Consider the following 24,803-nt stretch of genomic DNA (forward strand, 5'->3'; position numbering starts at 1 on the left):
CTTCCAAACAAAATAGAATCACAACATTTTTGTTTAAGACAATAGCAGTAACAAACTCCACATGTTTTAAAGAGTTTTGCATGCTTTGCAAACAGACATAACAGAAGATGATAGGTCAAATATTGTCTAGATATCCCTTAACGTTATAAATACCAGCATATGGATCTGGATTTTTCCCATCTAACTTCAGGCTCCTTGTAGGCTGAGTGTGTTTTAGGTAAGAGTCTAGTCAACTCCCTTTATAGCTGGTGAACAGGGATGTCCACATTTCTGATGACTAGATGATGACTGGACTAGATGACTGACTGATGACTGGACTAGATGATCTCCTGAGGTCCCTTCCAACTTCAGCCATTCTGTGATGATACCCATCTCTTCCTTACTTGATTTTACAGACAGTCAATGCCTAGGGGCCAGCCTAAGTCAGAGGGTCTACAAATAGATGCTGAAAGTCATGTAGACTAAATCTTGGCCTATCTTTGTCATTGCAGTGAAGCAACATCTTTAAATGAATTATAAACTCCTCCACATGGATTAAGCGGACAGCAAAGTCCTGATGTCTGAATGAGGGCTGAATCTCCCACAACATTGCGTCACTTGAGACGTAGCAGAGAAATAGCAAAATGAGGCAAGGATATAGAAAATATATGGCAGCTGTCTGGCACCGTAAGGTCTTTTTGCCTTGCCACAACTGCTATGTTGGATTGAGGAACAGGGGAAGCCACAGTGCCACTGGGAGCATATGAATTCCCAGTGTTATGGGAGGTGATCAGGAACCTGTAATGATGGGAAAACTAATTCCTCTTCAGTTGTGCCTGGGAATACTCCGCCCCTGTGGCAGGACAGAAAGCATGCAAGGTGTCTTGCCATGGATCCAAAGCTGTGAATTTAAGTCCTGTTTTGGATTCTTGCTGAAGGTTGCCCCTAAGTAGTGCAGCTGCAAATGGGTATTTAGTTATTTGGGTTGAGGCCAGGTATGATGCTGCTCATGCCATTTTATTTGCATCTTAAACAGCAAGTCTTAAACCACAACAGCTCTGTGGATCACCCAGTCTTGAAATGAAGAACAAACTTCACCCAAGGCTACTATTCTGGAATCTCAGAGCTACCACTCTTAGTATTATCTGTATAATAGTATTGCACAATGGGTCTGGAGGGGGATCGGGACTCCATTGACTTGGGCACTTGACCTGCATACCCCAAAGAACATAAAGACATTGGCATATGGACTTAACCACATGTTAAAGTGCAGTCAGTGATGGCTTGACTTTGTTTGCATATAGGCTACTAAAACCTGCCTGATTTAGTGCACTGTCAACACACAACAGATACATTAGAGCCATTTTCATTAATTTCTGGTAAGTATAGTATGGTTTGTGTAAGGCAAGTATGAAAAATATTCAGAAATAATTTTGTACTGTGGCAGCATAAGAGGACCTTAGTCAAAAGCCAGGGTTTCCAGGAGTCTTTTATGTGGTTTTGTAATTCTGGGACTGAACAAATATCTCTTTCTATTCTTCTCCATTAATTTTACCCTTTACATGTTTTCCAGTTCACCATTAAAATGATTTCCTTTTCTGCAACAAAAAGGATTCAAAGACACATAGAAATTATCTAGAGCTCCCATGTAGCAATCATGTTTGCTACTTTAATTCATAAATATCTGGCTAAAAACTCTCCATTTTTTGCCCAACCTTTAAATTATACATACTCTGAATGTCAGAAATTGTCAAAATTGATTTTATTTTTCTTATTCTGATTGACATCTAATACATATTAATGGCAACAACTCCTTTTACCCTCACAGTGTCCCTTAACTATATGCAATATAATAGCCAGTAGTGTGACTGACAGTGTTTTATTTTGCTGGTGGAACAGGTGTCCTGAGTCTGTGGTGTTCTTGATAGCCCAAGAATTATTCAAAGGGTATCTGCTTTTACATTATTGATACTTCAAATGTAATGCTGTTGGAACATTTTTTAGTAATTATTCATACCAGTAAATGTCACTGCAGTTGGCAGGAAAAAAGTCGACAGAACAAGCAATGTGCTGTGGCCTGTAAATGCTACAGCTTTGTGTAACTATCCTTTTGTCTATCAGTGCTATTGGATTCAGTACAACTAGCAATTACTCAGTTTGACAGGACCCAGATTGTTGTGGGATCACATGGACCTTGATACAGTACTGTGTGATTACCTTGGACAATAAGCACCTATAACAGTTGTATTCAGGCAAACAAACGTAAAGCAAGAAAAGACTGAAGTTTGCACTATAAAACAATGCAATTTTAATTAAAAAAAATAAAATTCAGCAAGCAAAGATGTAAAATTATGTTAAATGATAACAAAACTCCTGGAGAAACATGCCACCACATTAGCCATAACTAGTGATCCCCCTTGGTTGTTGATATCATGTCTTCTTCCTTGAACTATGGCTACGGCAAAGGAATGATGAGGTAATGTTTGTTTCTGTTCAAGGTAGATGGTTTAACGTAGTCCAAGAAACAGAGAATCTAGGTTATGTTTCTTGTTTGTTTCTTTTGGTATACACATGACAAAAGATAGCCATGTTCAATGAGCAGATAAAATCTGAATGGTGAAATACCAAACACTCATGCTGGCAGATATATTGGAATAATTCTCCAGCAAAAAATATTTGTCTGTAGAGTTAATTTTACCATTGTGCAAATATGCATTAAAGTCAGACGTGGAAAAGAGACCACCCTTAGTGTTGAAAATGAACCCTTTGCAGGTGCTTGCTTTTGAAAGGTTGACATTTTCCAAAGAAGAGAATTGTCTTTGTGAAATTTATGAGCATTCTTAAGGGATTTGTAAGGGAGAAGATTATGGTTTGTGAAGTATCCATAGGAATTGGAAACATGCAGCATGAAAAGCCACCTAATTCATTACCCCCCTTACTCTTTGCCTGAAACAGATTAATGAGCTTGTGTGAAAATAAGTATTTGAATATTGATGCATTATTACACTTTAATATTTTTAATGCATTATGATACTATAAGCAGCATAAAAATGGGTTCTTTTTGTGTTCTGCAAAGTAGAAAGACAGCTGTTGAACCCTTAACAAAAATAATGATATTTAATAAAATAGATTCAAGTCACATATCCCTGATTTAATATGCTTAGATGTTTCTGTGTGATTTTAATACATTAGGACAAATCTCTTGGGTGTGAGACATCAGAAGTAATAAAGCCCTTCTTGTGAGTGACTGAAGCTAAGGAACTGTGGTTAGCAGGATCTCCTCTTACAGAATGTTTGAGGGCTGTGTGTCATGGTCTTTCTGCTGCTGATTACATCAGCCATCAGTAGTGGCAAAAACAATGGGCTTTTTAGGATCCTTGGTCCAGGCCTAACACTTCTAACATCAACTTCATTAGGCGCCATTGACTTTGCTGTTGTCCTGTATATAGAGCATTTGGATCCTCGTTTCCAGTCTTGCAGTGTATGTTGTACTCCTGGCTGGTTTTGCACCTTATAATATTGGAAACACATCCTTCATTATCAGTTTTCACTGGTACAGGCTAAAGCAATGCTGTAAAAACCTGAGAAATACCAAATCTGTTTATTTTAGCTACTTAACTGAAGTAAGGCAGAACTTGTATAACGGGGAACTGATAAGCAGATGTCTGTAGTCTGTCAAAGGACCAAACAAATTCTGCAAAAGGCACTGGCTATATTGTACAGAGGAGAATGGGGAGACAGGGAAATGTTTAAATATAGTACAAACTGAACACGTGATGCTGTAAGCGATTGGACTTGTATGTTTATTTCTGCATGAGAGCTGCTTGTGAGCAGGTGATAAGCCATAAGAGAATATATATAAAAGGAGAGATTCTTTGGATTTGGGCTGCTGAATAGGTAGAAGTCACTGTGCACTGTTTGATCATTAATGCAGTCTTACAGTTCTACCTCACACACTATCCTAAATTAAGAAACTTGTCCGAAGAATTCAGTGTTGAACCGAATTGTGTGGATAGTTAAAGTTGAGGAGGTATTAGAAACACGCTCTGGAAGAGTCAGCTAGTTAATGGGTGGACAACTGCAATAATGTTTTGGGATTCCTGGAGGACAAGTCTGTAATAAAAAGCTAACCAAGGACACGGTATGGATCTGATTGTCCTTACTGTTTGATATGTTCACTGTCATGCATGTTCACTATCATGGTGCTGTACTGTGCCAAATGACATGTTCCAGAAAAAACATGGACATGATTTGGGGAATGCTATGTGCCAGGGATGTTCCTTTTAGGAAATATGAACAGAACAACCTGTTCTGGAGAGAGAAGAAATTTTAGCCATATGGACATAAACCTTTCCAAGCAGCTTGACTTGAAAGCTGGAGAAAAAATCCTGGACTGCCTGTTTAATCTACTAGTATAGGAATAGTCTGAGGTATCTGGAGAGCCAGAAGTCCCCGGAAGGTGATCATAGTCACTGGGATAGAGTAACCCGTGGTCTGTGGGAGAAGCAAACCATCCAACACCCAGAACACAGTTCGATGTCAAAGGCAGCAGCTGATCCTCAGCTAGGATAGTTGATGTAACTGAAATGAAGACCTCACACTTTTTATTGGAGATGAGGATTTGACCTGCAGTGTTTTTATACTCTCCTTATTGTCTTAAAGTTCATGCCCCAGCCTCCTTCTGCAAGCATTGTAATTGAAAACTATACATATTTGAAAAATGTTCCTGCAGACCTTACTCATCTGAACAGTTTGTCCTGACTTCAACGAGACTGTTCATGGGAGTGAGAATTGGAGTGGATGTGTGCTTTGAAACAGTTCTCTATCTCTATAATCTTGTTTTGTCAAATGTTGTTTGATGAAGCTTGGAAGTTATTTTAGCACACATTTATGGGAAAAAAACATTTTTAAAAGATGACTGTCTGTTCCCCTTTGGATTTTATTTATATGAAAACTAAAATATGAATGTTTGTGAAACTGAATGTTATTATCCATTTCCCTCTAATTTGCCATCTTTTGTTGTATCTGTGTATTTCCCTTCTTGATAACTTCTTTTTAGAGTATTTTTGTAAGCTTTCACAACTTTTTTTCTGTATTTTCAAGCCAAGAATTTATGTAAAAGCAAAACTGTTGTATAAAAGGCTGTTTTAAATAGACATTAGCAAAGTAATGAGTCAGGGAACAGTTATCTAATTAGCTGGAGACTTGTTATCTAACATGAGAGGAAATTCTCCTTTGGGAAGATAATTGATTTTTTACTCATATAACACTTCAGGTATAAATACTGAATCTGAATAATAAAAAAATATATATAATCCTTATTGCTGGGGACACCATTTAGACTTTTAGAGTACAACAGCGTATGTTTTGGCTTCTGCCTTTTACCTGTATATTGGATCACATTTGCACCTCTGTGCCCAAGATGAAGAATTAAGGGCAGTACTATATATGCTATATCTATGATATAACTCTAGAAAATCTGTATGAGAATTTGCCTGCTAAAAGTCTTTTTAGACACGTTTAATCAGTCCCCAAAACAGAAGAATAAAACAACTGCCAAATCATATCAGCAATCCACTTAAAAATAGGATCCTGTCTCTCATAGCCAATTAGAAAAGTCCCAAAATGCTGCAAAATTGACAATTACAATGAAATTGTCTGGTCATGAGGGCCCCACTAGCACCCATTTCATATCCTGAAACATGATTTAAGTCATCTAGAGGTAAAGGGAAAGGTAGCAGTAGGCAGAGATGATTTCTGTGGATTATCTCACTTTCCATATTACTACGCAAAATTCTTTGGAAATTTACTGAGCCTCTGAACCAGCAGAGGTTCTTTGATCTGTATGTCTGTATTACAGAGACAGAAATTGCATTGAACATAAGGAAAAAACTTTTTTACTGTGAGGGTGACTGAGCACTGGAACAGGTTGCACAGAGAAGTGGTGAAGTCTCCATCCTTGAAGATATTCAAAAACTGTCTGGACAGGGTCCTGGGCAATGGACTCTAGGTGACCCTGCTTGAGCAGGGGGATTGGACTATATGATCTCTAAAGGTCCCTTCCAACCTCAACCGTTCTGTGATTATGTGAAATTGATCTTGCGTTTCATATATTTGTGTGATTGGCTTCCATTCCTTGTTTTGCAGATTAATAGCATACCAGCAGTGCAACAACTCTTGTGCAAAGAATACATAAAACTGAGGATGAATCAAAGGCTATTCACAGTAGTTATATCTGTTTAACAGTAAGCAAGATTAAGTACACAATAGAAGACAACAGTGGATCTTGGAAGGTCACTTGATTCTTAAAGGACTTCTGATGTTGACATTTATACAGCATCCAGCACAGCAGTGATTCCACCCACTGTAAGAATACAAAGAACAGCCATAGTCAGAATCATTCCACTGAAAGCAAAAAGCTGTATTTTTGTTTTTAATTTCCCTGAACAATTTATGGAAGATACGAAAACCAACAGTTCATTAGGGGAAAACGATTCTATTTTGAATTTAGAAGGTTCTTTCAATGACAAGAGTATAGCTTATGATAAATTTCTTTTGTAGCTAAATATTAAAATCCCAGCTGGAAGAAATAAGGTTCCCCTGCTACATTAAACAATCTAATAGCTATTTTTTCTCTATTATTTAAAACTGAAGGGCTAAAATCATTAACTGGTACTGCTGATCTAAAGCAGCAGTATGCGACAGGAGGATGGTATCTATCTCAGAACACATTAGCGTGAGGGGAGGAAAATACTTGTAAGATACTCAGTGGATGCAGGAAACTGCCATGAATCATTTTATATCAGCATACATGAAATTTCAAAGCCATATATGCACAACCCCAGGTATTTAAACATATATGTTTCTGCCTTATAAAGTGTGTTCATTTGTGAGGAAAAAGTGACAAAAAATCCTTTTAGGAGATTTATTTTATATGCCATCCCATGCAGCATTTCAACTCTGAATTCCTGGGCAGTTCCTAGCTTCACTTTGAATTCCATGAGAAATCAATAGACAAGAGCTGAAACAAGCATATAACTAGTTTCAATTTTTTGCTGGACTTGCACCTTAAAGACTATGGGGTAAAGCAGCAGAAAAAACCCTGATTCCATTATTGCTTTCTTGTAGTAGATGAAAATATTGTACCTATCTGGAATATGAAAATGCTTTACATATCTGTAAAAAGATTCTAAAATGAAAGGCCTGCTTATAACTTAAGGACAGATACTTGCTTTTAAAGTTCCCTGGTTTACCAAAATTATACTTGTCTGCTTCATCAGTGGTATATAATGAGCCTGCTTTAGTGTTTGTTGACCATAATAAATAACTGAAAAATACATTTACTGTTTTCCACAATTATCTCTTTTCTTGTATTATTTTCCCCAAAAAGTTGTTATTATTCTGTATCTTTCTTTTAGGTTGGTTGTTACTTGAAGACCCCTAAGTACCCAATTTGGTTGGTATGCAGTGAAAGCCACTTCAGTGTGCTTTTTTGTTTGGAAAAGAATTTATTGGGTGACTGGAAAACAGAACAGAGATTTGATCTATATTATTATGATGGCTTGGCCAACCAAGAAGAAGAGATACGATTAACAATTGGTATGTACAACGTATTATTTGTGCATTTCATCTCTGGTGGTGTCAAGAGCACCACATCAGAAAGAATGGGATAATACAAAACTGAATAAGTTTATGACGTCTCAGATGTTAAAATATTGTTTTTGTGCCTGTTTCCTAATTTCCGTGACTAGTTTCGATAATTAATTTGAAATAAAATTTCACATAGAAATTTTGAGAATAAGGTCTTAAAAGTGTTAAAAGTGAACATGTACTACTTTACAAAGACTGCTAAATCTTTCAGTGACACTGATTTCCGAGGAAATCCTGTTCATACTCACAGGGCTATAAACCATATTTAACTACTCCCATTCTTCCACATTTCTCTAAATACTCATATCTTTCAAGATCTTTTCTACAGGCAGAAAGTATAAGACTTCTATTTCTCATTCCTACATCCATGCAGTGAAGGGAGCAGAAAGGGTGAGGAAGCAAGGAAACCTTTCCTCCAAAGCCAGCTGATACAGAAAATGATACTAATCTCCTAACGAAGACTAGTCCTTTCCCTGCTTGTGGGCACACCTGGAAACACAAGAGTGCACAAGATCTTCTGACTTGCAAAACTCATTCTTTCAGGAAACCATGTCAAATTGTGGAGCGCCTCTTACAGTAGTTAGTTTTTTTTCCAACTGGAAGACAGTTGGATAAGCACTATTTGGATGCTTAGAAAGATCTTCCTCATTTACACATTAAGTTATTCTTGGCCCTTTAATTTCTATTTGCTAACGGTGTGTTCTTTAACTTTTGTTCCATTTCCTTCAATATATTTATACTACCTAAACAAATTTCTTCTAAATTTTAAGGAGGCACTGTATTACAGTCTACTCTTTAAAAATAAGCTATCAGTATGTTTTGTTTGCACCCACATTCTCTTTCTTAGACAGAATTAGTTATAAATGGTTGTTGTACATTCTAATTAAGACCATGTGCCAAAAACTATTAGTAGGATGGGAGTGCTGGAGGCCTTTAGCATCTCTCAAGATGTGATAGTGAATGCAAGTCTTTATCCCTGTTATTTGTTCTCTTACTTTAATTTGAATCCATGTCATTCTATTGTAGTAATCACATTATTTTTTATCTCAGCAAATTAATCAACCTCCACAGGACGGTAGTTGCCAGCTGTTTGCCACATGGTCTGTTTCGGGTACAAGAAAATTTGCTAAAACAGATATTGTACAAAAACTCACTATATCTTTGCTTGGAGGCAACATATTATAAATGTCAGCATATCATCAATCAAATCAATCATAATTAACAGAAAAAAATACCTTTTTTTCATAGGCTTATAATTTTTTGAAACATGTCTTTTAAGTTGAACTTTCCATGATTTATTTCTCAATTATATATTGTCAATGTGAGAAAAATAATCTCTTTGCGGGTTTTGTGCTTTGGAGGTAACTGCAGTCTCACTATTTTCTAATGTCTCAAGAGAATCCCTAATTATTCACTGTGACTGTAAATAAAGAGGGAGATTTTCTTGAGGTAAAGGAATTCTTTGTAAGTGACACAGATAATACAATTCAGCATAGGACTAGAGACGTTGAGACACGTTTGTTCTATTCTGTTCTATCATGTAACATACAGTCCTGAACAGGGTTCCTCATCTATATTTTCCTCATTAATAAATGAGGAACATTTCCAAAATTCTGACTTACCAAGCAGTCTGAGATCCCGGGATAAAAAAGTAGTCAGAGCTTATATATATTATTTCTTTACTATTCAACCTGTCATAGCATTTATTTCTCCTTAAGGATTAAACTTTCATTGAGAGGTAGACATCTTTTTGTTGTATAGCCTCTTCCAGGGATGTGTCCTAATAAATCTTCTGTTATCTGTGAAATTCTGCAAAAGGCTGTAAAATCCAAATAGTTTCATCATTCCAGGGAAAAGCTTTCCTAGTTCTGGCTGCAAAATAATCCTTTGTTAGGTCTGGAGAAAAACTGAAATTCCTTTACCTCTTAAAGGTTACACTGATGATATATCTAAACCATGCAGCACAGTACCAGGTGGAAATACTACGATGCTAAGTATTACTGGTATTTCCATAATAGAAATACCAACAAGCTACGATGATTAGGCAGCATTATACAGAGATGCTAGGTGAGGTCCCGGGTGCAGCACAGATACATCTCCACTGGTGCTGATTAGCATGGTTGTTTGCTTTTGACTAGCATATGCAAGAAGGGGAATTCCTTAAAACTGAGATTTTATTAGGAAGGTTACAATCAAGGTCACTTTCCAGGAAATCTTAAAGAAATTACACTGGGCAAGAAAGGAGGAAAAGCCAGAAGGTAAGAGCAAAATAATATTTTGAGAGGTGTAACATTTCCTCTTCTACATGGAATCAGCATCAAAACTATCCAGGACTGAGAATTTGCCCTGATTCTAATATTCATGATCATTTGCCAAAATGAAAAGAAATACAAAGTCCCTTTCTGGAAGTAGGCAACATCTGCTAATGAATTCTACATGCTGTTCCAAACAGACAAAGGTTCTTCAATCTTTTTTTTCATTTTGCTGGAAATTTCTGATAGGCAGAAGAAGGAAAACAAGCCAGTGTATCTAAATTAATCACCCTCTGCATTTTGCGCTTGTGCTTTTGTTGGCTGTTTAGAGACTTGCTGGAGATTCTGGGATTTTTGTTATAGGTCATACAGAGCACTTGTATGAAAGAATGTGTTGTGCTGCTTGGAGAAATACTACTCCTTTTTTCTAATATATACAATTAGTGCCTACCTATGTATTTTTATCTCATTGGCACATCCCTTGAATTTGGTATCCTTTCAAAAGTGTTTTCAAAAAGTGGTTGTATAATTGCTAAGAAAAAATATAACAGGATTTCTCAGAAGATTCTTCCAGACCCATAGGCATCATCCTCAGTCCCTTTGGCAATCCCACTGAAGGTAGTGTAAGCAGTGAAATTGCAGATTTTCAGATGTTGGAGACAGCTACTAGGCTACCTGGTATATTGATTATAACAGTTTCCTTCAAAATAGCTTTGTCCCACACTTGAGATTGTTCCAGTGTGCAGAAGATTTCTGGAAAGGTGATTAATAAAATGTCACTTCCTAAGGTTTTGGTTTAAATTAGAATGTAAGTGAAGAAGCTGCATTGTATCTTACTCAGATTCTTCTTGCTGTTGGTGACTCCAGGATGGAACAGTGTTGCATTGATGCTCCTTGCTTCAAATGAGTTATGTGAAGCACTTTAACTCAGTTTGTCAATTAGTTAACTTAGGTAAACATTCCTTGCCTGCCTCCTTAAGATATAACTTTTGGTAATACTTTTTCATATTCCTTACTATGAAATACCTCCATTCAAAGTCTCCAACTTGGAAGAACTCAAGTCTAAAATTCACAAAGTTCAGCAGGTTGGTAATGACTATGAAAGGCAGCCATGCCAAATGCCTATTCTACTACCAGTGCTATGATCAGGACAGTGGCTGTTGCTTCTTACCATGAGAAGATCTGGAATGTCAGCATCAGGAATTCCCAGACAAATCCAAATACTATTGGAGACCTCTAAAAACTGTTATAAACTCTTCAATATTAGGATGGAATAGGCACTTTCAAACTTTCAGGGTTCCAGCATATCTCTAAGCTCCTGAGGTTCTGGAAGAAAACTGCCATTACTTTATGTACTTCTAAATTGTATCCATTTTTCATTACTCCAGCCCCCAAGATCATTCAGAGTTTTCTGCATGGGTGTTTATACTGACAAGATCAGCAGGCAGGGGAGAGTCAGGTCATCTCTGTGAGATGAGGAAGCCAGATATATCTGAGACTGGCATAAATAGTGTCTGGTTGCACTGCTAGTTTTTACCTTTCTGACTTGCAGAATACTGTGGCAGGCTGATCAACAGTTTCGTGAAGAACCATTAATGTTCCCTCTGAACCACAGGGCATGACACCACCTTTCCCCTGAGTTGAATTGTTTTTTATATGGTAAAATAACAAACGCCACAAACTCTTTCACACACATCTAGATATGGCAAATGCCTTTTCACTTATACCAATGATATTCAGCATATTAAGGAAACTCAAGTAAGGTACCTGTTGCATCCTTATGATCATAGACAAGACACATGGTACAATGTGGTTAGCTGCAGCTGTGGATATAGAAACAGTCACCTCCCATCCTGTCTAGATCAGTTTCACTGAATCAGGTCCGTATTCTACGCTCTGGTTCGGCATCCTTTGTAGCTCACAACCTGCCCACTGACTGGATGATGGACAGAAAAAATACAAAAAACAAAAAAGCTTGGTCTGCTGCAGTCTAAAATGTTTTACTCCAAAACAGGAAACAGCTGAGCAGACTGACATCCAAGCTAGTCTCAGGATGTTTTCTCCCTGGGAAGTTCAGCAACTACTTTCACTGTTGACAGATCCAGTTTCTGAAACACTGACCTCTCTGTTTTCCCCGGAACAATGCAAATGCCTTTCCGTCCCAAAGAAATGCTCAGAGCCTTTTACATCCAAAACGGCACCATCTTTTCTGGTCTGTGCACTGCTCTCCCAAAAGTCAAGGGACCATCTTCCCTTCCAGGGGAAGGGATCTTAACCTAGTTTGGACTGGACTTGGGGCTTCCTATTCAAGCCTAGGACTACAGTTGTCCTTAGCATGTAAATAAGAAAACTGCATTTTTAGTAATTATCACATTGGCTGCAAAATAAACACCTCATGAAAGTCCTCCAGCACATTTTTTCACCTTTTGGTCCATGTTTTCCTTGAGACCATGTTTATATTAGTAAAATAACTTGGGTCAGGACATGGGTCGGAACACTGTCCCATGATCATCCTTACTGTTAAATAGTCAGCGCATTTCTGCAAAAGTTTTGGGCCCGAACCAACTAACTCTCCCAAAAAACTCCTGGGCACAATCTGGGGGTCATTCCCAATATAAAGTTTGCATTCATTCACCCTCTTTCAGGCTTTGGAGTGCCTTCACATGAACAGGTTGTAGACCGTTAGCTAAGAGGATACAAGAGCTGACTAAAGCAGTGAGTGCCATGACCTGCACACTGCCCACTCAAGTTGCTGGCTAAGGTCAGCTATAAAGTGCGTGCTATTTACAACGAGCTGTGCATGTGGTATCTACTCAGAGCATTCCTGGCCCTGTCCATGCCCACGCTGTTCAGATGATGTGAATGAGAGTGTGGGCTGATATTCAAGTGCCAGGAGTGCTCACCTTGCAGAGCATTTCAATCTGAAGTGGGAATATGCCTACTCTGGGCTAGGTGCTTTGCAGCGTGGGCGGCAGTGACTCTTGGTCTACTCTGTCACTTCCATGGTTGGGGTTCCTACAAGCCACTGCAATGCAGAGATGAATACAAGTATACCTCAGACACTAATCATATCTGTTATGTCTCTGCAGACACAACTCAGATGTGCACTGAAGCTAAAGACAACGATCTTACTCCTCCACTTGAGCACTGTATTAGGACAAAGTAAGTGAGAGCTAAAATTTTTAAAACAGGTATTTTCAGTTATTGATAAACATAATGTATATAAGGCTGGACTGTGGTAAAAAAGTAAATATTGCAACAGATAATCTTGTAAAATTAGTGGTTAATAATTAGAATAGGTATCAGTGGGCCAGGCTGTGATAATATGTATTACACATTTTGTTTTATTATTGTAATTAACAACAAACTCTCTAAGATATTCAATTCACTTTTAGAGGCACCTTCATTACATTGCCAAAGCTGACTTAGTTAAAGTCAGTTTGAGAACTCAACTCGATTTCAACAGGTCAAAGTTTGGATACCCAGTAGTGATTGGTTCCTGTTGTAGGGGTATAATGAGAAAAGGAGAAAAATTCTTCCATCTTTATCAGTCTTTTCTTAAAAGCTAGAATTGCACTGAGGGATGTGGGTACCATTCTCAGTGCATGAAGCCCCATGCTCAAAAGCTTCAGTTTGCTCAAACTGCCCATGTGTCCCTGAGCAGCAAAAAGCTTCTCAAGATCACAAAACACAGTATTTTTAATGTTTTGTTAGGCCATCGTTGATAGTTCTTAGGTCATAGTCTCTCCTTAAATACAAGGCCAGTTCCTGTGATGTTAAGATTTTCATGACCATTTTGAGGTCTATGTGATATTAAATGATGGACTTTAAGAAATTTATCCAAGTCATGCTGAAGTTAATGGGAACATTTTTCAGTTACTCTAGTGAGAGATGAAGGAAGCATAATGGGGGAATTTTGCTGGATTAAAAAATCAGCTTTATATCAACTTCAGCAGCAGGCCTTTGAAAGCTGCTATCTGCACATCTTTGGAGCAAGAAGTAAAAGCCTCATTGTGAAAGCCCGTAACGTTTGTTAAAACAGCAAGCCAAGCAGCTTCAGATTTCTCTTGTCATTTCCCTCATCTCCCTGCCACATTTTTTCCTGTTATAAAAAAAAATAAAAATACGAGAAACAACAAATGAGGGCATTGGCTGCCAAACACTGTGTTCATGCAGGGCTGCCATTATACAGTTACAGAAAAGTAGAAGAGGCATCCTGTAACATGACGACAGTGATATTAGTCCAGGCTCCCTGCACATGTATATTGTATTGGTTCCTCTGTTCCAGTGAAAGGTAAGCATGACTGTTTACAGATTAAGATAGATAGTATATAGTCTCAGAAACCCCACACAATGAGGTAAATAATGCATGCAGCTTAAAGTCGGTGTTAGAATGGTTTCCATTCCTGGCCTTGCATCAAAGCGAAGCACAGTTTTCGTAGTGGTGATGTTTGTTTATTTTAAATTATCTGCTTTAATCTTTTGGAGAAGTAAATTACCAGCAAATTCCAGTGTCAATTTATTTTGTTTGTACCATTCTCAGGACTATCTGATTTACCCTGATCAGTCTGGCTTCTTGTCCGAGTCTCTTCAGTATTCTCCATTTTCTTTGAGCACATTTATTTGATCATGGCCTTGCTGTTAAAGTTTTTTCATATTACATTTTTCCTTCCTTTTTTTTTTTAAGAATGTTTTCTTCCAACTGTAAGTCAGTATATACAGAAAAGTAAAAAGAAACCAAACTAACTCACCTGTTAACAAATTGGGAGGTACAAAAGTAATGTTTCATGTACAACCATGGAAAATACCCCTAATTTTTATTAAAACAAACAAACAAAAAGCAGCCATTACTCCTTTTGAACAAGCATTCATAATAAAATTCCTTACTAATCCTTTCTCACCAACAAATGCCGGATAATTTCTCAGGGACTGTGCAGAATTTCACAGCCTGAACAGTCAGAACTGAGAAGTTTAACTGTAGGTTCCAAATTTTGATCAGGATTTTTCCTTTTCTTTCACATTACTGAGTTCTATTTTAATCCATGAAAAGCCTTACCCATTGTTTACCCTAATACCTGAACACCATCCCGTTGTGCATTGAGTTATATGCCTAACGTCTGTCTGGTGTTTGTTTTATCCTCTTCCAAAGAGAGAACTGCATCTGTAATAGAATGTTTCTATATTTAGGGCTTTTTCATTATTATTATTATTATTATTATTATTATTATTATTAGAGGAGATGAGTTGTTTTGCTTCTTCAGGGAGGTGAGGCTCATGCTTTTAGTCCCTACACTGCAAAACATCAAATGAGAGAAATTTGAGTTTAAAGAAGCTAACACTTCAGGGGACTAGAACAACTAGTCTCTAGCAGGTATTGCTTGAACCTGCAGGCTCCCAGCCAAAGAGTCAGTGCAAGCACATGTCTTTTTACTATGGCTTTCAGCTCTAGACATCTGTGGAAGTAGTCAGATTCTGACCAAAAGATGTCTGGAATGTGCTTCCCTAGGTTGTTTGGGAGATGCCGTGCAGACTTCTTTATTCCATTCTCCCATGAAGAATACTCTTATATCTCAGTCACAATCCTTAGCCACTGTCTCCACTGGCGGAAATAACATCTGTTAGCCCTGCCGGAGGGGAATAAAACTTTGATCTGACTGTATAATCTGAATTCAGCAATGTATTTTATTAACCCTCTAGCATCAGCTTTTCTCTGTGGTAGCAGGGCTGTGTGATACACAGTACATCTGTTTTCCTTTGAAGTGAGACAAGTGGAGATTTGGTGGATTAGAGGAGAGGAAAGCATGGGCAATTAAGCCTGAATTATTGGTATGCTCTATAACAATATCAAGTGATTACTACAAGAAATACTCTCTGAATGTTATTCCAGACTGAGCATTCTTCAGGGCCTGAACCGGTTCCTCTTAGGTTCAATAGAAGTATTCCCATTAACTTCCATGACCTTTGGATGTGGTTATAATTGAACCAGATGAGGCAAATATTGCTTTTTATTGCTAATCTGATAAATTATAATTGAATTAGCAGCAAGAATCTGGGTTCCATTTGAATTGCACTGTGGTAGGACAGTGTGGCAGAATGATCACAATGCATTGTCCAGACCATTTTGTTTCTGTCCTTGCAGAAAACACTTGTTCAGCATTTGTGAGTGAGATCCCTGACTATTTGACACCTTCTCTGTGCAGATTCATTAGGTGAAAAAAGTTCTGAAGCACTCTCTGTACTGGCAAACAGCCAAAGGCTGCTTTTCATTCTATAAACAGCTCAAAAAAAAGAGTTGGAAAATAAATACAGAAGATCAGGCTTTTTATGAAAGTTACCTTGAGTCCTGTTTCAGAATCTGTTTCTCTGCTTAAGCTCCTTATTCAAAATCTGTTTTAGAAAAGACCACTTCCTCACTTCATAGTGATCAGCAATATCTTAAGCCATACTAGCAAAAATGGTGTTGGCAGCAATGATACCATGTTGTTTTCACAGAGGACAGTGTGTCCACAGAACAGATCTGATTCTGTGTCATTTAGCCTTTGCTGATGCAGGATCTCTCTCAAAGCTTTAATCATCCTGGTGAGATAGAAGATGGTGCCTTGGGAAGATTGTCTACAAAAATAAAGGATGGTTTGGTAGCACTACCAGAAAAATCCGATGGAGATAGAATGTGGAGACTGTACTTCCCACTTGCATTTGGTTGTTCTGTGGGCAAAGTGATATTCTGAACCTCTGGCAGAGGTAACTTTCAGCACTAGAAAATACGAGACTAAGCAGACTATGCCCAGCCAGGGCATGTTCTGTTTTTTAGCTCAAGAAGTGAGGTATCACCGTTGTGTATTCCTACTAAGCTTAGGAATGAGGACAGTCTTTCTGCATTTTTTTCATGTGGTCAACAAAATCAAAAATGGAAAGAATATTCTGCAGAAAAAGTAAGGACAAATTTCACAACAGCCCACATTTTCCATATCAGTTTACTTGCGGTTTTGCTGTGACTGGTTGTAGACTGAGAAAGATCCCTCAGGTAGTCACTTCCCCTAAGACCTTGAGTTGAATACTGTGTGGATTCAGCTTTTGGTTTTGTTTTTCACTTAATCAACCTGCTCAACAAAAGTACTGAGCTGTCATACCCCTGCTGACACATCCTGTCCTCGGTGACAGAAAGAATGTGGATTGCACTCTGGCAACTCACTGTTGTCCCCACCCCCTCACAAATGTCTTACTACTGTGCTCCTGAGCTCTGAGACAGATTTTCAAAACAGATCTAAATAGTCAACACTGGCAATGCTGTCGAGTTTAATTCTGAGAAGATCTGGAACATGAACTTGCAAATGCAAGAAATGCCATGGACCAGAGTGCCGTTCATGTAATGAATGACTCCGACTATACAGTGAATTGACTCACTTCAACCCAGCAAGGTCATTGGAGAGACTCATCATGGTTTCACTGGGTCTTGGATCACCTCGTCATCTTCCACCATGCCTTGAAGGCACATTTGGTAGCAAATGCAAGATAGATACTTTCTTTGCCCTAACAGTGTTGGTCACATTCCTGGAGCAGGCAGCTGAGCAGTAGCAAACAATAGAGAGCCAAGAATAGCAAAAAATGAAGGTTTTTATGCACGAGTGTGGACTTATTTGGAAATATTGTCCTCAATATATATCTTCAGTGTTATTCTGAAGGTAGGATGATGAGACAAAAAACAAAACAATACCATAGAGAAAGCAAAACTGTGCCATTGAAGTGTGCCATTGAATATTTGAAAGGAACCAAAGACAGGAACAAGGATAGCTGCTAAATGAAGTCATCTGGTCTCGGGGTCTCAGAGCCACACAGCTCCTAATCAGAGGCCTGTCTGTATAGGAATGTGCAAATTGCCTAATAACAGCTAAGAGACTGAGCATTCTGGTTATATAGGGTTAATTCTCATAACCGTCTTGGGGATTCCCTACAGCCTCTGTAAAGCCAAGGTACCTGTTCTGAATCAGCTGCTGCTGAGGACTCTCTATTGCCTAGAAAAGACTAGAATAAGTTTAAGGAGACTGACTTCCCAGTTTGGGCACTAAAAATAGTGGGTGCAAGTACCTCCTTTCCCTTCCTTTCCCGTGGAGAAGATGTAAATAGTTACCCGAGTGAGTCCATCCAAAACTCTAAAGTAATTTCTTTGAGGGATGTTGGGTTACCACTCCAATAACATGATTAACTGACGAATGTAAAATAATTGCTTTCATTTCTAGGTGGCATGGAGCCGTTATTGACTGGAATGGCACAGAACCAATCTTGTGACTGACCTGACCTGCACTTTATTTGTAAAGAAAAAAAGGAAACGACTGAATTAGCACATTCCTATTCCCACCAATCCAGGAAATAGGACAAGAGTTACGCAGTTTACGATGACGAAGAATGACATGGTTGTGTGCAGGCTGGAAGAGTTTCACCTCACGCTTCAGATATTTTGCTTCTAATATAAACAGCATTTAAATAAACTCTTGGTCACTGCCTTTATCATACAGTTTCTGAGAGCAGATTGAGCTTCCACTGCCAAATCAAGCTTTCAGATGAAGCGGTAAAGTTGTCAGCATCCCCTTAAGGTCTGTTTCTGGATCCAGTCTGTATCCTGCAATTGTTTCCAAAAATCTGATGAAAGGAGCTGCACCGAGATTTCTGTCACTTTCCTTGCCTTCTCAGTCCTGCCTAGTTCTTCACCTAGAAAACTCCAGAATAAATACAAAATGTCATTCAAGAAATATATATTCACTTCTTTCCCTGATATTAGCAACTCTCATTTTGCACTGAAAGTATTGGTAGCCATATAGACTTTTCAGCTATAGCCGGACCTACACAAAGTTCTTGCAGTCTCATAAAAATTGCAGTAAGGCTTGTGGTTTTGTGTTATCAGAATAATAGTAAAACTGTGTTCCTTATACTGGGTGCAATTGTGCAGTGTGTTACGGTGCCTCACACTGGTGTAGCTTATTTTCCTTTCTGGGTGAGAGAAAGCTATACCAGTGTCTTTAATTCTGTATCAATGTAACACTAGGGTTTATTTATACCAAACTACTGGATAAGATCTGTGGTGGTTTGCTTCTCCACAAATACAAGAAAACACAAAAGCTTTAGGTTTGACATTTAAAGGGTGCATATCTGTGATAGATACCGTTCTTCATGATTAAATAAAGTGCATGTATGAAAACACTGTAATGTGAAGATGTATCTGGAGGTACCAAAACAACATGTTGTATACTGAAATAAAGTCTTTAAGTGACACGTTGCGGCAACACTTTACCAAAATGGGAATGGTTTACTCAACTAAAGATTGGAAAAAATACTTTGGAAAAAATGATTTCCTAGTGGAAAAGTTGCAAATAAATGGTGTGCCTGTAATTTATTACTCTATCTTGAGAGTGAATATCTCATGAAAGTTTAATAAGGACTTTTGCTTTTTGATTTTTATCATCCATTCCTGACTCTGCTACAGCTGTATTATATGGCCTTTATCTCTGAGTTTAAGGGCAAGTTTGTATCGTGGGCTCAAGACTGCCTTTTTAGATCAGATTCACTCATCATATAAACTGCAGACACCACAATTCCCCACTAAGAGATTGCATCAGGGTTCAGGGCAATTCAAGGTAATTAATGTTCAGAGTTCCTGCGAGTGGGAGATCACAAACATTGAAAGATCCCAGATGCAAAGCTCTCTCTTACATGTCCTGAAAAATCACAGCTAAGGGTGGCTCAGCATGGTGTCAATCAATCCACCAACTTGTGATAAACCTTTCCTCCTCTTAAATTTTCTATCAACTGTAGCCCCTGCCTTGTTTCATGTTGCAAACAGAGTCTGATTTTCCCACCTACCTCACAGGCCAGCTTTAAGAAAAAAACAAAATATGCAGAATGTATTTGTCCCTGGACAGAAAATAGTATAGTGATAGAAATATGATGGAAAACTTTTGGGATCATGTGTAACACAAAAAATTCCTTCCTAGGTTTTCTAATCTAGTAAACTCGCACCAATTACTTTAAAGCACTGTTTTAAAGTAGGTCAATGTGGAGATAAACTTCCACTCCCTGCTGGAAGTGCAGCAAAGATAAGCGTTTCTGTGGGGAAGCGGGGAGCTGCCTTGTGACAGGCCTGAGTTTCATCCGAGTAAAATGTGAATGTCTACAGTGCAGATGTGTTCAGATGAGCTGTTTCTCTGGGCTTCCCCTATAGCTGGCGAGAAGAAACAGGCCACACTGAGTCATCAAACCTTGTTTCGTCATTTACTTTAGGGTGAGAAGAGTTGTGCACCAGACTGCAGGGCTGTATGCTGAGCAGATCTCTACGACGTGTAAAGGGAGCCCAAGGTGATTGCCTCGGATGAATTTCATTCATGAAGATGTGAGGAGTTTTCAAGGTATAGGAAAGAGGTGAAAATCAGTGAATAGGGCTAGGAAATAGACTGTATTTTGTGGCTAGCCTCAGAGGACAAATACAGATGAGGGTAGGCCCTGAACTCTGAGCCTCTTTCTGCAATAGGCTGCAAAGAGTTTGAGGCTCCTTCATTGCAGGTTATGGGGAGTGTTTTGCTGGAACTTATGTCTCTATTATCACAGAATTTTGAACAGCCAGATCTTTCCTATCCGTTATCTGTAATTACGTCCGTATATATTCGTTCTGAAAAGTCTACTGTCTATCTGTCATCCGTTTAAGCTGAACACCTTCCAGATTCAGCTCTGGCTTCACTCACGAAGGCAGAAATAAATGCACATAGACCACGTCACCAAAGGACTACACGTGCAGGGTGATTCTCGTGACCAAGTTGAAGCATGGAGAAGCTCAGCATTACTAAACTCTTTCCAGTATTTTCCTTCTCCAGGGCTCAGTCATAGTGTCCTTATTAGGCAAGAGAGATGGCTCTTGAGATTTACTAGGGAATCCTTCCGTAAAGAGGAAGTGGGTAAATGAAATATTCATTTAGATCTAGTTCTGCAAAAAAAAAAACATCAGAGCATTCTCTCTGTCACTACCTGCATCAAGCAGGTATTGATATTTTTATTTCACGTAAAACACAAATGGTTATTTACCTTCACAGACCTTTTTTGAATCAAACAATCAGAGAAGGCCACAGTATGTTATATGGCAATGTAAGAACCTTTATAGGGATCTGTGCAGAATCATATCCTGTTCCAGCAGCTTGCATCTAGTTTTTTAATTATGTCTTCCTTTTCATTGTTTCCCATTTTCTTTTTCATGAACGTGACTTCCTGAAGTTAACAAAGCAGCAACTGTTCGGTAATTGTGCATTAAAAGACACGGGGTAACTTTTGGTACTTGGGCTCTATATATGGCTTGATTTCATTCTCTTTCCTTCTGTGGTATATCAAATATACCCTCTGCTGAAAATTGACCCCTTAGCTGACAACAAACATGGCATATTGTATATGCAGATGAATAGTTAAGCAAACATGCTGTTATGGTAAGGTGTTGTATATGTCACCTTTGTGGGAAATGTATATTTAACTTTGTCTTGTACAGAATGTCCTGTATAAATAAAACATTCAAAGCAATGGTAATAGTAACATCCCAGATTCCTCCTCATTTTTTTTTAAATAATTCATTTGCTAGTGGAAATTAATCAGAGATATTGGACTATAAATGTTTCACGGGCCTCATCAGTTCAGTGGAATAATAACGAAAAGTTAAGCTTCCTACTTCTCAGAGCGGAACCGTAGCATAGTGTTGGAGGTGGCTGAGAGGCAATAGAAAGCCCACGCTGGGCTTGGTGGTGTTACATCTAGGCAGGTACAGGTGCTTATGCCAACTGGTCTGAGGCTAGCTTCAAATGTGAGGTACTATCTGGCCCCTGTAGACGTGCCCACCATGTTATGGTTGAAACCCACGCAGGTTGGTAGTGAATGAAAACTGCGAAGATCTCGTTACCTTTGGTAGCTCAAGTGTGAGATGAGCTGCATCATCCTGATCAAAATCAGGGGAGAAGTAGTCATGTTACACAGCTTTATTTGGTAGTCTGTGCAGGGTGGGTATGTACACACACTGAGTAGGTTTCTTATCCCTCTATAGGTCTACTCTACGGTAGAAAAAGTGTTTTAATATTTTTTTAGCAGCACCCACTTGTGATAATTCGTTACTGTGAATAAAGTTCAGACTTAATTTGATGACCATGCTATTAAAATACAAAAAATTGGGTTGCTCTCTTTCTTCTACTGATTAGCCCAAGCACGGTTACTCCATTGTTTTGCAGGGCTAGCCTGCTAGTATTGGTTTTTCTGCATATCTGCCCATATCATAATAGTCAAATCTAGGATGAGTATGAGATATGTTAGCAGAATATTGTGAATGAATCTCTGGTGTCACTATGTGTTTTGTTCACAAATTATGCAAAATGACAGCTTGAGTCTGTTGTTTTCAATTCATTTTTCTCTATCATTTCATTTTGGTTTTGTCATTAGTATATCTAATGGGTTAATTTGAAAGGACAGGAAATGGTCACTTTAGAAAGCAGAGGAAAGCTGAAGAGATTGGAAAAAATGACACAGCTTTAAGCCAAGTTTTTCAGGAGTGATTATTGTTTTAGGGACTCTAAAGGTTCAGCTGCTGACCCTGAAATACTTGCAGTAGGCCAGATATTCTGGTGGTGGCTGGGACCTCCAGCATGTGGGCCTCAAATCACTAGTCGTTTCTGAAAACCTTTGTGCCAGTTTCTGAAAGAGTTTCTGAAGGAGGCACTGCGGAGTGCCTACATGGTTGGGAATATGGTTATGGAAACTTATTACGACACGAGCTGCAGATTTACATAACGTGTCAGCTACCTGCATGGATTTTCCTAACCCAGGGGAATTTTACTAAGGAGGAAACTGCCTTATATTATCTCCCTTTTACAGACCTGCTACGTGAGCAGTTACAGTGGATCAGATGATAAAAAGTAAATTGCACTAAAGTTTGTCTTGCAATAATTTGTTTCTGCAATGTATGCTTGTAGAAACCTAAATTGCATTATTTTGCATTATTTTGGTTTTCTGTTGATCAGTAAGATCTAGTAGGAAACACAAAGGTTTAGCCATGGAAAGAAAATGATTGCTCTTACATGTCTGTATGACCCAGGGCCCAGCCTGCTATATAACCTGAGGAAAACTCATCCCATTCAGAACAGTTTGTATATATTAGCACTCTTCATCTATTTGTTTTCATTGGCTGAAAGCTAATAAATCCAACATTACCTCTGAAATAAGGAAGCAGTTTCTCCTTAGGAGCTTTGTTTATAAAACTAGAAAAGGAAAAAGCACATTTTCAATCACGTGTTTTATCTGTCATTTCAACCAGAGTGGGATGGGATTGTTGTTACAGTGGAAAGCAACCTATTTTTGTGATGTCCCACATTAACAATAGTTGTTGACTGTATCGAAATGGAAACAAGCGTGGAATTAAAAGAGAAAAAAACCCTCTCAGGTATGTATTATTGTTTTTCTAAGATAAATATTCATCGACAGTCCAAGATTTCAAGTTTCATTTGCTATTTCACTTACTTGAAGGAGTTACATTAGACCGCAACAGTTGACGCATGATGCAAGTTGTGCTTACGGGCAGGATTCTTTACTATGCAGAAGAGCAGGTAATGCCGAGACCTTCGCTGTGCCCTCAAACTAAAGCGTTGTTTCCTTGAGCTCTGGCTCTTGGTTGGCATCAAGGTGAATTTCGGCCAGTGTGTGGTTTCCCTGGCAGTGTACACAGCACATGTTATTCAGCACCCGCTATATAGCAGATCCTAGATCTGTACAGGTTAAGATGTTTCACAGCAGCTCATGGATCTGGATGCTTCAATTTTCAAGGCCTATTTGAGAAACCTTAGATTATTTATGATGGCGGTGTCCCGAGCTAGCTACAGATTGATATGAGGCAGTCCAGTGCAAAGACTAGATCCAGATACTCGGAGATAGTAAACACGAAAGCAGCATTGTGACATTAATATTGCTCTGAAGCTGAGTTAATAAGTCCTCATTCTGTAATCAAGGCTAATTGGCTCAGATGCAACAAGGCTAATGGGTTCAGATGCAAAACTGATTTAATGCATTGGCTCATGCATTGCTTGCTGGGAGATGTTTGTATCATGTTCTGGTTGCCTGACATATCCATGCCAATAAAGGCATTGGAAAGTGGTGAGCCTCCACAATCAGAAAAATAAAGGACCTTTATATGTCTGAAACTGGGCATCCCAAACTGGAAGCTTCCAGTGATGTCAGGTGTTTTTGGCAATCTTGCCTGCAAGAGTCACAGTAGTGATTCTGCTCAGGCAGCTTTTGGCTGTAGGAGGTTTAGTTTAATCTGTGAATCTCAGGTGGGATCCATCTAATCTAGTCAGAGGTGTCTACAGGACAGGTTTCTCCATGTGGACTAGTAATCCAGGACTTCCTTTACAGTCACTGGTGAAAAATAGGCACTGTATGAGTATGAGTCATCTGATCTGTTTTAGGTGCCTACTGTAGGATGAAATGAATTGCACTTTTCACTTCCCTGCCTGCTACTGACTGGATCTTCACTGATTATCTTAGTTGTAGAGAGGCTAGAATAAATGAATCCCACTGTATGGGAATGATAAAGTCAGAAAAGAAGAAGAGTGTGTTTATAGACCCATGTAATCAACGGAACAAGTGAATGAGATGGTGGGTTACAGATTCTTCTTGGCTGCTGCACCATTCTTACCTCTGTCTTCCACTTCCCAGCTTTTAGTTTTGAGCTAGAGAAACATCTCTTTGTGAAAGAAACTACAGGATTTAGCAGCAGGAACTTGCCAGCATTTGGAGAAGGAGCTGCTGATAAAATTAGATTGCTAAAATGGAAACACAGGAGGCATATCAAAGTTGAGACCTGGAAGGTGTCCGAGGCATGAGATTTTGTAAGCAGAGATTTTTTTTACAACAGTT

The 24,803-nt window shown here is 38.6% G+C and overlaps 1 protein-coding gene across 1 annotated transcript in view; it reads left to right on the plus strand.

Moving 5' to 3' along the window:
* The window catches only part of MINDY4 (MINDY lysine 48 deubiquitinase 4), a 92,861-nt gene extending 71,418 nt beyond the window's left edge, over positions 1-21,443 (plus strand). Inside the window, exons 16-18 of the mRNA XM_013953024.2 lie at positions 7,398-7,578; positions 12,971-13,043; positions 18,119-21,443. Of these exons, the coding sequence (XP_013808478.2) occupies positions 7,398-7,578; positions 12,971-13,043; positions 18,119-18,167 (303 nt within the window). The 3' untranslated portion in view covers positions 18,168-21,443. The remainder of the gene's footprint in view (positions 1-7,397; positions 7,579-12,970; positions 13,044-18,118) is intronic.
* The last annotated feature ends 3,360 nt before the right edge of the window (positions 21,444-24,803 follow it).

This window comes from Apteryx mantelli, chromosome 2, assembly GCF_036417845.1.
Source record: "Apteryx mantelli isolate bAptMan1 chromosome 2, bAptMan1.hap1, whole genome shotgun sequence".
NCBI lineage: Eukaryota > Metazoa > Chordata > Aves > Apterygiformes > Apterygidae > Apteryx > Apteryx mantelli.